The sequence below is a fragment of the Erinaceus europaeus genome, chromosome 4 (genome assembly GCF_950295315.1).
Source record: "Erinaceus europaeus chromosome 4, mEriEur2.1, whole genome shotgun sequence".
NCBI lineage: Eukaryota > Metazoa > Chordata > Mammalia > Eulipotyphla > Erinaceidae > Erinaceus > Erinaceus europaeus.
Window position 1 is genome coordinate 93,478,024 of NC_080165.1, and position 15,673 is coordinate 93,493,696.

The 15,673-nt window shown below is 41.8% G+C and overlaps 1 protein-coding gene across 3 annotated transcripts in view; it reads right to left on the minus strand.

Annotated features, from left to right (window-relative positions):
* Positions 1–2,123: 2,123 nt before the first annotated feature.
* The window catches only part of TFAP2B (transcription factor AP-2 beta), a 29,979-nt gene continuing 16,429 nt past the window's right edge, over positions 2,124–15,673 (minus strand). For 2 of the 3 annotated variants that reach the window (XM_060190055.1, XM_060190056.1), the window contains 6 exons: positions 14,135–14,354; positions 12,422–12,540; positions 9,698–9,839; positions 6,523–6,782; positions 5,380–5,442; positions 2,124–4,091 (listed from right to left, as the gene is read on the minus strand). In XM_060190055.1, coding sequence (XP_060046038.1) covers positions 5,381–5,442; positions 6,523–6,782; positions 9,698–9,839; positions 12,422–12,540; positions 14,135–14,354 — 803 coding nt within the window. In that variant the 3' untranslated portion in view covers positions 2,124–4,091; position 5,380. Of the gene's footprint in view, positions 4,092–5,379; positions 6,783–9,697; positions 9,840–12,421; positions 12,541–14,134; positions 14,355–15,673 lie in introns of all 3 variants that reach the window. The other variant, XR_009549522.1, reaches the window with a different exon arrangement.

Consider the following 15,673-nt stretch of genomic DNA (forward strand, 5'->3'; position numbering starts at 1 on the left):
TTGGAAGATTTATGAGGAGATCAATTTATAGGGCTATATAGAGCCGTCCCGTCGCCGGCTCACATATATTAATGGGAAGCTAAGATGAATGAACTGGTGAGTCGCACGTTTAATAGCTGAGGCTTTAGCATTGACAGACAATCTCCCTCACCCTAGAATGCCAAAGGTAGAGAGCTGACTGCCTGGAGTTTTGAGCCCCCGGCAGGCAGGGACGGGCCAATTGTATCCCTAGGTCCAGGGATACCAGGGGAGATCCCTCTCAAATGCTATTTACATATGAAGGGAAATGATGAGGCTACGTTTTTTTTTTCCCCAAAATAGAATCTTCCTCCTACCTTATTTTTAATAAGAACCCTTAAACCATTGAAACAGACAGACGAGTTTCAGCAGACTCCTGAACACCAAACTGGCTGCCTCCTTGAAGGACCTCCTCCAAGATAACCTAAGGTTCCTGCGCTAGACTTGTGTTGGGGTCCTTGGCCTAATTGCAGCTGATTCTTTCCCTACTCCCTTCACTGTCATGTAAAAGACAGTAATGGGGGCTGAGGTACTATGGAGAGCAGTCCATAGACAAACTTCCTACCCCTTTCCTTGCCGTTCCAACTTTTCCTTCTAGGTATTTACTCCTTTTCTTTTCCACATCCCTAAAAGCTTTGAGTTTTACCTAGTAGAAGTGATTTTTCTAGATCCTGTCCTAGTCAGGTGATGGTGGAAAGAAAATGTAGCCTGAACTATACCTATGGTATACTTGATTGCAGGTCTCTTTCTCCTGATTTGGAGCTAACCCCTTCTGAGGAGGATTTACTCTAGGATATGGAAATAACTCTCCCATGTATAATCCCAGTGGTCACCAGACCCTATTCCAAGTGTTAAACAGTTGAAGCAAACATAATTATTTTTCTTTCTAGACAAAAGAATTGTATGTCTCCTTAATCATACTTGTTTTGGTTTACTTTTTTCTCCCTTTTTCACTTTTTGGGGAGTGCTTTTCTTTAAGCATGTTATAATTCTACCCTCCTCCCTTTTTCAGTTAATAAGAAAGGCAGCAAGTGGAAAAGCTCACATGGAGCAGATTCTATTGCCCCTTTTGTCTTTCCCTGTAGGGAAGTCCAGCTGTGAGTAATTCACCTGAAAAAATAGAAAATTTATAGAGGTTTATTATTAAGTAAACACTAACTGTATGCTAAGCATTCTTATAAGTAGGAGTTATCTAGATTTAACTTTGGCTATTTGATTGTACATACATACTGCTGCTTCTGACTGTTATAGTTAAACTAGACTATGTGAGTGTTGGAAAGAACATTAGGAGGCTTACACTTACCAGATAAATACCTTGAAGTTCAAAGAGTAACAGTGACTTCTCCTAAATGTAACATTTTGGAAGACTTTTATTTTCCTAGCCTTGAGGAAAACACTCAAGTTTTGGGATGAAATACAGATTGAGAGGATGTGTCACCACTGCAGTCCATTAGGGTTTAGCTGCAGCACATTAACTTAAATGAGAAAAGCTCTGACTTCTCTAAGTAACCTTGAGCCTAGGGTAAAAGCAATTTTCTAAGACTACACCTCTTTCCTCTTCTGGTTCTAGAGAGCCATTCTTCGTCTGTTTATGGAGGGTCTTTGCACTGTAAAAGAAGTCAGAGTTGGGTTAAGTCCTAAAATGAACCAATTAATTTGTTGAGATCCCAAATCATGGGATGCAGAACTGAGACATGGAGCTGTCTCCTTCTTGTACCACTTTCTTGAAGAAGAAGCATGCCAAAACTATCCCATGCAGGAAAGGCATGTCATTGTTTATTGGAACACAGGATTTTTTAGTTACCTGCAAAGTAAGTGTGATGCTTCATTTTCCAAAAGGGCAAACTAAAGATGCAATTAACATGAGCTATTATTGCAAATCTAGCTAGAAGAAAGAAGTGTCAATTTACAATTAAAAAATATATCCTAGTGAAAAAAAGTGTATTTTCAAGAAGCAAATTCTATTATAGTTGTGCTGCAGTGAGCACATATCCCATGTTTTTGTAAGGGGAGGACAAAAAGGGAAAAAAAAAAACAACAGCTATAAATTTTTGTATGTAAAATAAAGCTACTGACATTGAAGAAATTGAAGATGAAAACACAACAAAAACACAACAATCTTTTATTTATGTAAATCAGATCAACACTGGACAGTAAACCAATTTCTACCCATTACCATGACAGCTTGTCTATAAAGAACAGAAAAAATTCAGATAAGATTCTACCTAGGGTCAAGCGTTTTGTTTTGTTTTACCACCCATTCACAGAGGTATAGATTCACAGATAAATAATCCCAAACTACTTGCTCGCCATATTTACACATTCCCATTAAATTAAGCATAAATAAATATATACAAACTTAACATGGATAGATACCCTCCAGAGATCTCCTCATGAAGAGATAATAAATTGATATTTGTCAATTGTGTGGCAAAAACAATGATAGTGAATTACAGATTAACTCAAGAGGAGCTGATTTTGCTATTTTAAAAAAGAGTTCATTCCACTTTTTGAAAGAAAACAATGAATTTTGATACTCTGTTTTTTAACCCCCAATTATTTAACATACATCAAACATCAGCACAGGAGGGAAAACACTGTTTGGGCTCTTGAGGCAGCATCAGATGGTTTAAGGTTATTATTTTCTTTCCACATAATGTATTATACATACATGATATCAGATGTGATGACAAATTCTCTATAAACACTGTAAGTAGGAATAAGTTGCCCTTTTAAGTGTAAAGTGAGACTTTGTAACTGAGGAGTAGTGTGCAGATAAGCTGGGGGGGGGGGGTGTTCAGGTTTTCCATTTGACCAAAGTTTACTTAGGATGTGAAATGACTGAGAGAAAGTGGTTTCCTTGGCCAAAGAAAATAAAATAGCCAGGTCTTTGAAAGCCTCTTAGGTTTAAGTGTGTGTTGGGGGTGGGGTGGCGAAACCTAAGGATTTGGAGTTAGAGAGAGGGGGGGGCAAGTATTGTGGGGGGTGAGCGGAAGCCAAATAATATAGGGGGTAGGGAGAGAAAGTTATTTTTCCCATTTGTTGGAGAAGTTAAAGTTCACTTCCTTCATGAGATCCTTGCGCAGACCCAGAAAAGAAAAGAAAAAAAAAAAAGTCACAGAACACCTATAGAAGGTGCAGGATTGGGCAGAGTAGTACAACACATTTAGAACTTCCAAAGGGACTTGAAAAGTGGAAAGTGTGAGGACAGTACTTCCACATTCTGGCTTTTTGTCCTATCTTTAGCTATTTTGGTTTGGCACCTCTTATTTAGGAGGGAACATGTGGCATGGATAAAATGCCTAAGGAGTCCAGGAATGGAGCAAGAGCTGCAATTCACCTGTTTGATTTGAAAATAAAGCTCAAAGGGCTTGCTCTAAAATGTTTTCCTTGACATAGAAGGCAAACTTTTGCGTTAATCCTACTGTTTATTGATTTATGGGCCCAAGGAAACCAAAGCTTTTAATAATTCAATTAGCAGATAAACTGAACAGAGGGCCTAGCTAAAGAAGGCAAGGGGGATGGGGGTCGTACACGAAATGGGGAGGAAAAGGGAGAGTGGTGACAAGAGAGACTTGAAAGGAATCCTACTTAGCTGGGCTGCAGGGCCTTGAAGGGGAGTCTGCGCAGCCAACAATTCCTGTCCCACCACCCGTCTACTGGACCTGAGGGTGGACGTAGATCTAGTCCCAGCAAAGATGGGGCAGGACGCCTAAGGGGAAGAGAGCTCGAGATTACCGGGTCATCACTATGTCACGTGCCCTCCGGGAGCAGGCACCCGGGTGAACGCTGGTAGCAAAGAGCCTGGGCCGCGCTGAGACCCCTCCCCGCCTGCAGCCCGCGGGGCGATGCCCCATTACCTACTGGAGAGCCGGGCTTTCTCGGTTGCCTTAGCTCTTAGGGTGAGACCGAGAGCGGGAAGGGTGCCCGCAGCCCGTGGCCCCTCCAGCGGCTGATTTTATGTCCTCAACACGACAGGGTGCGAGTGGCCCCCACGCTCTCAGGGCCTGCACAGTAAGAGCAAGGCGCGTCCATCGCGTCTCTCGCACTTCACACGCGTGAGGCGCGTTGCCCTGCAAGGAAAGGAGACGATGGTTTTCAGTGTGATCTCGCCTGTCCTTGTGCAATCATAATACATCTAATGTAAGTTGGCAGGCTCTCGGACAAAGAAGCAAACTTCTCATCTGGGGAGAGGTGGAAGTGTCTACATTCACCCTAACTGGTTAATGCCCGATCTTTATGCTCCTCACAACTCAGTCTAGAACTCAGCTTTGCACACCACCAGGCTGCCATAAGAGTTGATGGATAGATGCTGGATTGGGGTGTGACCTTAATATTTGTATGGATCTTCCTACTCACTGGAAACCGACTCCCTAACTGCCTCCCTCAAGAAACTGTTCACTCAAAGTTATCAGGTCCTAAACTCCAACATTCCCACTTACACACACACACACACACACACACACACACACACACACACACACACAATCAAGACCCATGGACGCTGCAGAACCTAGAATCTGGGTGGATACTAATGGTAAATCCTGCAGAATAGCATCAGGCTCTTTTTTTCTTCAGCGGACGGTACAAAAGTCCTAATGTCTATCTTTTTGAAGACTTGCCAGTATTAACACTAAATTTAGTCACCTATCTCACCCACTTCTACCATGGGGATTTCCCACTGCTTTTGAGAGGGTGGAGACAATGGGATCTAGATATAATTTCATGATAATGTTTAGATGGAGTCCACCAAAGGAACTGTGGTGCCAGAAGTGAGAGATGTTAAATGCATGAAACTTTATCAGCTGGGAATAGTCCCAATGTATCCAGACAGTGAAAATCAAAGCCTAAATATATCTCCTTTCACTTTGCATTATTTTACCATTATGTATCAAAACAAGTGCATGTCTGGGGGTGGGGGTAGAGCAAAAATGCCTCATTCATAAAGTATCTTGTAAGCAAGTTACTGTTGCTGAAATATTGGTGTTTATATCACCCTTCTCCCCAGGAACTCTCAAAAAGCTGCTTTTCTTTTTAAACATTAACATAGTACAAAAGCCCAGATAACTGGGATTCATTTTTTAAGTGGCTATACTGTCAAAATAGTGGACGCTAGGATCCCTTAGTCATTTCTAAAAAAAAAAAAAAAAAAAAAAAAAAAAAAAAAAAAAAACTTTTCTTTGCAGTTCCTCCTCCCCCAGAATCCTGTGTGAGATTTCTGTTGTTAGCAACTAGATTCAAGGAGTCAATCTCTTATTGGCCACTTTCTAAATTATTCCCTTTGAGCTTCTTTAAAGAAGTGTACCTGCAGAATTCTGACACACAGGCTTTGATTAAAAAGAGATTTTTTTTTCTCTGTACCTTATAGATTGTGTAGGAAGCCCAAGTCCTCTTTGAAGAAGCTCATAAACCATGCGGGCAAAGCTTTGGAAAACAGAAGAGAATGAAATGGTACATACCCCTCCGAAGGAATTACATATTAATCAACGTATTCATATTGTGTGTGTGTTTTACTATTGCTCTTAAAAATTAGTAGGTGAGACAGATATAACAAATGCAAGGGTCCCTGTATGTAGATGCTGGCAAGGCTGGGAACTAGTAACATTGCTGAAAGGAACTGATGATAAGTGAATCAACTTATTGGTCCGGATTTTTCTCAGCCTCAGTTGCTGGAGTCTCCACTAAACCAGCGGGCACCAAAAGCTGCAGCCAAGGCCTGCACCTCCACGGACTCCCACTCTCTCGCCCACACCCTCGCCCTCACTCCCCCCCCCCCAACTCTGCAAATGGCCGGGTAGCTGGGCACCACTGAGTTAAGAACTCCGGGCGAGGGGTGGGGGCAGGGGACAGGAGGGGCTGAAACACAACGCTATAGGTCTAACCACTCTCATTTTCATCCTGGAGGATTCCCGTGACAGCTTGAGGAAGGGAGAGCAACGTAGAAAAGGGTGGCTGGGAAACGATTAAGGTGAGGTGGAAGGGTGGGGGATGGGGTGCGAGTTTCCTTTTTAAAAAATCAAAAATTAAAAAGTTCGTGCGTCTCAGTCAACCAGCTTTCAAAGCACTGACACCAACGTTTCTCCGAGTTTCTTCCAATAAGTTAGTGGGTTTTTTTTTCATGTTTAGTCTTATGTTTATTTTCCAAAGGGAAAAAAATCATGTTTTTCTTTTATTATCAGTATTACTAAGCTCGAAAGAACCGAAGTGGAAAATCCGGACGGTTGTCTCCAAATGTATCTTGAAATAGACACTGAGAACCGGTATTGTTGCTCCGTTGTACGCCTCAGGTTTTTGTTTTTTGTTTTTAAGTGATATTTAGCCTTGATTTTTTTTTAAATTTTTGATTGTATGTGTATTCTACCTAATATAATTCTTCCAAAGCCAATCCAATATTTTAAAGCTAAAATTATTTTTTTTGTTTTCCTTTTGTATTTAAAACATTTTTTTCTTTAATTTTTTTTTTTCATTTCCTGTGTTTCTCCTCCTTGTCGCCAGTTTTACTACCTGGGCCTTCCCCAGACGTGTGCCTGTTAGTGGTGGTGTTGTTCAAGAACATCTTGTCCATGCCTTTGAGCGCCTCGGTGAGATAGTTCTGCAGGGCTGTGAGCGCGGCGCAAATGGCCGGGGCGCCGAAACCGTGTGTGATGAGGCTGAAGTGCGTGAGGCAGCTCTGGATCCCTGGCTCCAGGATGGGGCTGGGCCTGCTATTCCCGATGGGCGTCCGGTCCTGTGCGAGCAGATCTGTAAATTCTTTACAAAGTTGCCTACAAAGGAGTGAGAGAGGGGGGCAGAAAAAAAAAAAAAAACACCTTCAATGTCGTTGTCATTGGCATTAAAAAAGAGACACTCACACAAGCCCAGAGGCTCTAGGCACCAAAGAGCTGAAGAGCGCGGCTAATGTGTACGATTCCGCTCTGTTTCCCTTCCCACCGCACTCCGTTCCAGAGCAGCTGGGACTGCTAGGGAAGAGGGGGTGGGGAGGTTATGCACCCGGTTCACCCAAAGCCCAGCCTCTCCGTTTTCCCCAGCATTCCACAAAGACACCATTTTGGCAAGTCTGCCCGTCTTTACAGTTTGTTGAATATTCAGTAATTTTCAGCTCTCGGTTGACAATTATTTTAATAGAAGTGCTTTCCCCTTCCTCCCTCTATCTCTGCAACCTCTTGGAAACCAGGTTCAAAATGCCCAGAAAGATTTAGGCCTCTGGGCCACAAGCCTGTCTCTGGTACCTTAGCAGATTGCTGTAGCTTTGCATGGCCCAAGGCAAGCAACTGTTTATTCCAGGAGAGAATGCTGATTTTATCCAAAGTAAAAATCTGTTTACCTGCAGTATTTGGAAAAGGGTGTTTGCTCTTTCCTACCCTTTCTTTCAAGTGCAAGCTACTGAAAATCTTGGTACAACACACACACACACACACACACACACACATATTCAGGTTAGTGGTTAAGTGGTTAAGACACTGGAGAGGATAGATTTTTATTTGTTAAAGGTTTTGTTTCCTTAAAGCACCTACCATTTAGAGTGATTCCCTTACCTTAGTATAACTTTGCATACCCAACTATGGATTGAGCTATCTTATGAATATTTTAATATGATGGGTGGTCAGGTCCTGAAAGTCAGAAACATGACATACTAAAGCCTTTCACAGACTGGCAGCCTTCTCCTGCCTCCATCCAGTCTGAAGGGTGGTGAGAAAAGGAAAACTCTAGAACTCCAGTTCCAACCCTCTACACACACATGGTCTGATACTTGCTGTCACCTGATCTGACCAGTAAATGAACAGTGCAGGTACCTGGAGGTTAGTGTGAAGGGCCTTGAATCATCCTTTCCCAAGGGGTTATTATATAGAAACTATCTCTCCACCCCTAGCCCTCAACTCCACACACACCTGCAACCCCCCAAAGCTCTTTGATTTTAAGGCTGGTGAGTAGTAATCACTAATAGGCACCTTCTGTTCTCTCTACCAAGTTCTTCACTCAAAAATAAGAATGTAAACCCTCAAAACTAGGAATAAAAAGGTAATGATAATGCTAACCTAAATAGGATATCTGACAATTACCTATGGATTTTAAATACATACATCCAGGTACTAAGTAATTCTAATCAAAGGTGTTTGGGATTAGGTTAATTAGTAATTTTTTGGGGGGGTCAGGGAACATCTCCCCCAGATGAGCCTGAACTTCCAACATGTTAAGAAGTGCTGAACTAAAAAAGCCACAAGGCTTTCAAGGAGGAAGTTAGGAATTCCTTAGAGGGGAATGACAGAGGTTAGAGTCATTTGTGAAAGGAATCCTGTTATCTAATTTACATACCCTGACAGCCCAGGAGATGGTGCAGTGAATAAACTGTAGGATCCTCAAGCATATAGTTCTGATCTGGAGATGTCAGGCAACCTATATGTTAGAGTGATACTCCATCACTCTCTTTCTCCCCTCTTCTAGTTAATGAACACATGTTTTAAAATCAAAAACTAATCACTTATATGCTTTGTTTTGTTTCCCCCAAAGTACCTTTACTCTTTAATAAAGCGCCAAAGCCCATGCAACAGAACAGCAGAGCAAACTTTAGTGTGTGCTTTACTGGGAAAGATCATTTACATTGCTGGTTGGTACACTAGACTTTCTTTTAAAAAAGTGTATGTGGGGGGGGAGTGATCACTGGAAGAGATACTTAAAGTCTTTACTGAAGTTTGTACTCATTACCGAAGTGCCAAAAAGGAAATTCTGAACTGGGAAGAACAAATGCTTAGAGTCAAACACTTTAAATCTTCAAAGCTCAAACCAGAGTCTGCAAGCAATTAAAGTTCTGGGACATTAATATTTTTTGACCCTGCGGAAAGGGGCAATCAAATTCCAATCACGTCTCAAAAACATCTGGACAAATTTGAGCAAATGATTTTTCAGCCTTCCATATATTTCTTTAAATTACGCTGTCAACGGAACAAACCGCGTCCTGGAGCACTAAATAAATGAGCACCACTGTTTGGGCCATGCCTACGAGAGAAACGTGCTGGTGCAAGCAGCGCCGCCCACTGCAGGCTTGAGCCGGTCATAAAACACCAACAATATGACAGCGAAGTCAAAGACAGGAGTAAATCAAATAAATAGAAAACCCACTGTAAAAGTTCAAATGAGCTCTAGACCTAAATTTAGCCAGAGATTTACTATTTCCCCCTCCGGAGTTCTAGTAAAATTTACGTCTTTGGAAGATGCCAAATAGCAAGGTTGAAAAGGGAATAATTAGAGCTTTGGGTAGAGGTGGGTACACATAGGTGATATCCAGACACCTTGACTTGGGTGTGAAATGAGAAATCCAGGCGGAGATGTGGGGGGAAGGGGGATTGGGGGCGTGTGGCTGTGGCTACCACGCCTCCACCAGGGTAATATCTACCTAATATCCCCCGGTTTGTGGAGAACTTTAAAAAGTCTAGATTTTGACTAATAATACCATACTTTTCAGAAACTTAGAAATAGAAAATTTAAACCTATAATCTCTGCGGGTATTGCCGGAAGTGGGTGGATGGAGAAAAACTGAGGCTGAGCTAGAAGGGCAGAATGAGTGGCAAACCACAGACTGAAAATGATGCTTCTACATAACCCACTTGGTCTTTCTGCTCTGGATCTGCTCCATTAGAGCAGGAGTAGTCAGAAATGAGGACCGAAGGTATGGGACACTCACTTGGTGGCCAGCAGCATATTCTTTCGGGAGTGCAGGTCACTGGGGTCCGTGTGCTGCCGGTTCAAATACTCAGAAACAGCTTTGGCAGGAAACTCTGTTTCACAGATGTACCCAAAATCCCGAGCCAAGTGAACAGCTTCTCCTGAAAGTATAGCAATAGAGGTAATAGTCAGCACCCAGACCCCTAATTATCCTAGGAGATACTCCTGTGTATATATGACTACACATATTAAAGAATATGTACAAATGTATATAATATGAGAATTTCTATCCAGCAATGTAGCATATATCCCCTTGTCAGTATCCCTGTTATGTAATCTTCAGATTTCTTCCCTTCAGAGTTTCCTGTCATCATCTTTCTACTATAGAAAAGAAAAAAATTAAAGGATTTATTTCTATGAGAGAGATCAGTGTATTATCAATTCTGGCATAGGATGGTGCTGGGGGTTGAACCTGAAACCCCAAGAATGCCTGGTATACTACCTACCAATGCAATCTCCCCAGACTAACATTATCCTATTTGAGGACATTCAACTGCAAAAAAAAAAATGATACAACAATTATAAAAACCTGGTCTCTGAGGGATTCCTCTGTGTAGAAATCTTTCAAATAAGACACTGTAACCTTTTTTTAAATGCATACCCTTAGGGGTTAAAGGAATAATCCTAAACATGAAAAAGAGATGGGTTGAATTAACCTCAAGCTTCATTATTCTTAAGGGGCATAGTTTATTTTTCATCGTCATTATAATAGTAACAACAGAATACTTCAGAGCTGATACTTAGAGGTTTCACAAGACTGAAAACTGACATGTGTTGTAATTTCACAGGCTTTCCAGTGTTCTCCTTTCTTTATCCAAATCCCTGTCTTGGGCAGAGATTACGTCTTTGCCTTTCAAAATGAAGGGCAAATAGTAAACTTCTAGGCTGATGGCTGGCTGTTAATTAAGTATAGTCTAGAAGATTGGTGAGTACTTCCACTGGAGAGTAGTGGGTCTTATTGCCTGGTTGTGGTACCCAGTTAAGTGTGCATAGTACTAAGACTTATGGGTGGACTGACTCCCCTACCAGCAGGGAGGACACTTCACAAGTAGTGAAGCAGGTCTACAGGTATCTCTCTTTCTCTCTCTATCAATTTCTCTCTGTCCTATCCAATAAAATGAAAAAAAAAATAAAAAAGGTCGCCAGGAGCAGTGGATTCATAGTGCTGACACTGAGTTCTAGCATAATCGTGGGAAAAAAAAAAAGTAAGTCTGGGCCAAGCGACTTTGCCTTAAAGATGGATGGTAGAGACTGGTGAGATAACTCACCTGGTAAGGCACCTGCATTGTCAAGCTGACAACCCAGGTCCATGTGGGAGTACTAATGCACTGCAGGAAGTTTTGGTGCTGTAGTGTCTCTCCCTCTCTATCTGAAAAAAGAAAAAAAAAGTTGGCCCAGAGCAGTGAAGCCCCATGACAACAGAAAAAAAGATGGAAAAAAATGCAATGTTTGTAAGTTGTGATGACTTTATGGTTGCTTCTTAAATATCCTAAGATCTCCACCTCTGAAAAAGAACTCCCCACATAAGTGTCATCACAATCATAAAAATGAAAGGAAAACCATAATCTGCATGTAGACTGTAAAGAAATTGCCACATCTTTTTCCATTAGAATCATCTGACTATATTTCCTGTCCCTCCTCTACTCCATAAATTCAGTTGCAGATCTTCTTGTTCTAGGCTGTGTCCATGGTCATGTTTATCACACACCATAAATACCACTGCCAACCCCAAACTGATGAACACATTAGAATATGTTTATTATAATTACAGTATTTTAATTCACACTTAATGAGTCTATAGTGAAGGCTATGCATAATTTTCCTCTGTATTTCCTCACCAGCCCTCCAATTTTCTTCTGGGCATCAATTGTCTGAAGTTATGTTTCAGTAACAATAAGTCCCAGGTAACAGGCACCTTGGTGTGATATGAACTTTAAAATAATCACTAGGGATCTTACATACAGTACTTCAGAATTCCCTTCAGGAAATACTTTTTTTTTTTAACAACTGAGAATTTAGAAATAGTCTGGAGGAGAGTTGGGCAGTAGCTCAGCGCAAGAACCGGTTCAAGGATCCTGGTTCAAGCCCCCGGGTCCCCACCTGCAGAGGAGTCACTTCACAGGTGGTGAAGCAGGTCTGCAGGTGTCTTTCTCCCTCTCTGTCTCCCCCTCTTCTCTCCATTTCTCTGTCCTATCTAACAACAACGACATCAATAACAACAACAGTAACTACCACAACAATTAAAAAACAAGGGCAACAAAAGGGAAATAAACATTAAAAAATTAAAAAAAAGAGAAGAAAAAAAAGAAATAGTCTGGATGGGGGAAGAGATATAGAATGAAGTTCTATTTACAAAGTTATTTTTGCAACAGAAAATGTTTCAGATTCAATTCCCTGCAAGTGGTTACAGAGGGTAACCCCTGCACTGGCTTGGATACTAGACCTGGCCACTACTAGCCTAAGTATAGGAACCCTCACACATATCTTCAGACCTTTCTACAATTGTCAGCTTCCTTTAAGTTAAAGGACCTTTGAACTTCTCTCAAGCAACTGCTTGACATCCAACTCATAAGGGCACAACAATTGCAATGATTTCCAGTTAATCATGAAACATTTAAAATGTCAGCCTTCAGCCCACAGTTAAGCTCAGCCACTTCGTGAAATGGCCACACGTCTTGCTTACCTTCCACCAGGGAGGTGAGTAATGTGACATTTGCTGCTTTGCGTCTGCCCGCGGGTAAATTCAAACCGATTTTTTCTAGCCTTTCTCTCAAAGATCTCCCCCCATTTTTCGATTTGGCTCTGAAATTGCAAGAATTAACATTCTGATTAACCTCAGAATATTCCTGAAACAAAGTTTAGACTTAGCAATCTAAAGCCCAGTGGAGCTTGAAGAGGTTTTAACTTGAGGTTTGCACATTTTCTCCCCCTTCCTTTTGGTTATTTGCCGATAGTTTGCTGAGGCTTGCTTAATTTCTGCAATACAGAGCATAAAAAAATTGAGTTGTTTTCTTTTTTTTTTTTATCTTGTAAGGGGGGAAATACCAGATGGGAATAATTAGGGTGTTAAGTTGGGGGTTTGGAGAAAGTAAAAGTTACACACACACACACACACACACACACACACACACACACACATTTTCTTAGTCATGGAGGCAGTGGAGTGATCAGAAACTGAATGAGTGCAACCTAACTGAAAAGAGCTGGAAGGCTAGTTTTTTTTTTTAAGATTTTATTTATTTCTGAGAAAGATAGGAAAGAGAAAGAACTAGACATCACTCTGGCACATGTGCTGCTGGGGATCAAACTCAAACTCGGGACCTCATGCTTGGGAGTTCAAAGCTTTCTCACTGTGCCAACTCCCGGACCACAGCTAGTTGTTTTAAAGAGAGGAAGGCACCAGCTAAAACAGGTGGCCTTTGCAATGAAAGAGTCAAAGAAAAGAAAGAATGAAACATGAAACTAATGATGATAATAATCAAAATAACAATAAAATGAAAATTGGGGGATTGCTAGCTATGAGATAAGATCAAGTCTTATACACACATGGGGGAAGGGTTAGTGGTGACTGACAGAACTGAAACTAAGTGTAGCAGAACAATAGGATAAAAGTAAAAGTTCTTACAGTCTTCTGACCTCCTTTGCAATATCACTCACATAGCTTTTAGGAAAGAAAGGACATTCAACTGGAAGAAAGAGGTTAATTTGGAAAGTGCCTCTCTCACTATGTCACCTTCATTGCAGGGACACTAACAATAGGTTCAAATTTTGGCAGGGGCTTTGCTAAAGATTTTTCATTTTAGAAGCGCCTCCACCCCCATTTCCTACAAGAGTCTATGAAGGGAGCACCTGAGCGGTGTTGAGAAATACCTCTTTAGTATCTTCTACAGTTTTAGCATTGATAACGGTGTTAAGGAAGACAGTCACAAGTTCAGGATGACATTTTGAAACTGTGGGTCGTAAAGCCTTCTTAATAGCCAACTGCATTTTAAAAAGGGTAAATCAGCGCGCTATCAGAATACACCGTGTGTATAAAGAGTTTCCAGAAACTACTACTTTCCATAAAAGTGCAAATTCTCTATCGTGCTTAGGTTAGAGAATGCCCTCTAGGGGAACCGCTAGTAGGAGAAGAGAAGCGCCTGAAGCCTTGAGGAAGCCATGGTTTCTGAGGAGGGCCCTATAGTTGTTTAGAGAGCAGCTCCGCGGGTCGGAGGGCTTTTGCACGGCTGTCAGGAGCCCCAGGCAGCCACCGCTCTCCCTTTGCGCTGCGCAGGGCAGGGCCTCAGCGGAGTGGAGCTCTGACCAATAGTTGCTAGGCAACTGCGTCAGGCAAGGTGTCTGAATCCAGCCCCTCCCACCCCCAATTCCCACAAAAACTGGTTTGAGGGGCTTTTACCTTCTAAGGACGCCGCCGAGGAGAGAAGCGTTGAGGCATTCGGGGGGCGAAAGTCGTCTCTGGACTTCCCCCACAGTTACTTTGTATTTTGAAGTTGAACTGAGCAGAGACAAACGACCAGGGACTGAGCAAAACACCTCGCCAGTGTTGACGGACATGCCTCCCAGAAAACCATCTTTATTCATCATCAGAGAAGTCACAGATTTGGGAGGAACAGGAACTAGACAGAAACAGAAAAAAAATGTGTATATACATATATATCCCATAAAGGTGACCAGGTTTTGATCCTGGTGACCTACTGGTAGAATGTGTTTGGTGCATGAGCAAGAGCTAAGCCACAGAGTCAGCCATCAAGTGGAAAACTGAAGGAGGAAGTGTTTGTCCCAGTGGTTGTGGTGCATTCAGATCACTATGTGCAAACAAATGGAAAAGCCACTACTCTGGAAACTTACTCTATGTGTACAGGCATGTGAATGTTGCTTGTCACATAACTGCTCACTACACAAATCAAGAAAACATGCAACCCACATTTAGGAGTGTACCACAAAGTCAAGGAAATCCTATTTCCCCACTTGCTCCCTGAGTGACTTGGGACATCTCACAGAACCTCTCTGTATCTTAGGTTCTTACTATCTCCTGAGGACATTATAATGACCCATGATATAAAACAACAATACTGATCAATGGCCTTTATGGAACCTCTACGTGTATTGGACCATCTATAGTCTTTGTCAGAATAGATTAGGGGGATGATCCCATCAGATATTGTACTCATTAACAGCCAAGTAATTGAACTGCTGGGGTGGGGGGTGTGAAGATGAGGGTGGTGATGGAGAAGAAAGAGTTAGTTGCTCCTTTCTATAATTTGGATCTCATTCATTCCTAACATCACAACAACAGTTTCATTAAAAAAAAAAAAAACTCTTCTTCAGTGAATGCAATTCTACAGTGACATGAATTTTGTTTACAAATTAACATAAAACACTGGCTGGTGATTGTTTGGGGCAGTTATGATTTACAACAGGTGCCCTGATCAATCAACCAATCACTGTAATTCATATGAGCAGCAGTCTTGCCTTGCTCCAGTTGTTTCATTTCGGCAAGTAATTGATAACAAACCACACTCAAGGTATGTTTTATGCAGAAGTTAATAAGAGCTGACAGCTGGCTGCCACTGCTACCCGAGCTCATTCAGTTTCTCCAGCCTATATTTCTGTTTAATTGCGTTTTAGTGTCATCTGCACCTGAATAAGAGGTGGGGCTCAGCAGAACCTGAGGACTGGGAATGAGAAGCAGTGGAATGGTCAACCTCTAAGTTCCTTGGCAGTCTCACTCCCTTGGGCTTTGACACTACCAGAGCCCCATTTTTTTACCTGCTGATTAGAAACATACTGGGTTGAACCCATATGACTTGTTCTATACGTCATCTTCTTCCATTAGTCTGTAAATCTTCAAAGAGTTCAGGACTGAAACATGCATACAATATCAAAAAGGGAGGCTTATGTACATTTTTTCCTGCTTAAGTTTGTCTCACTCAAT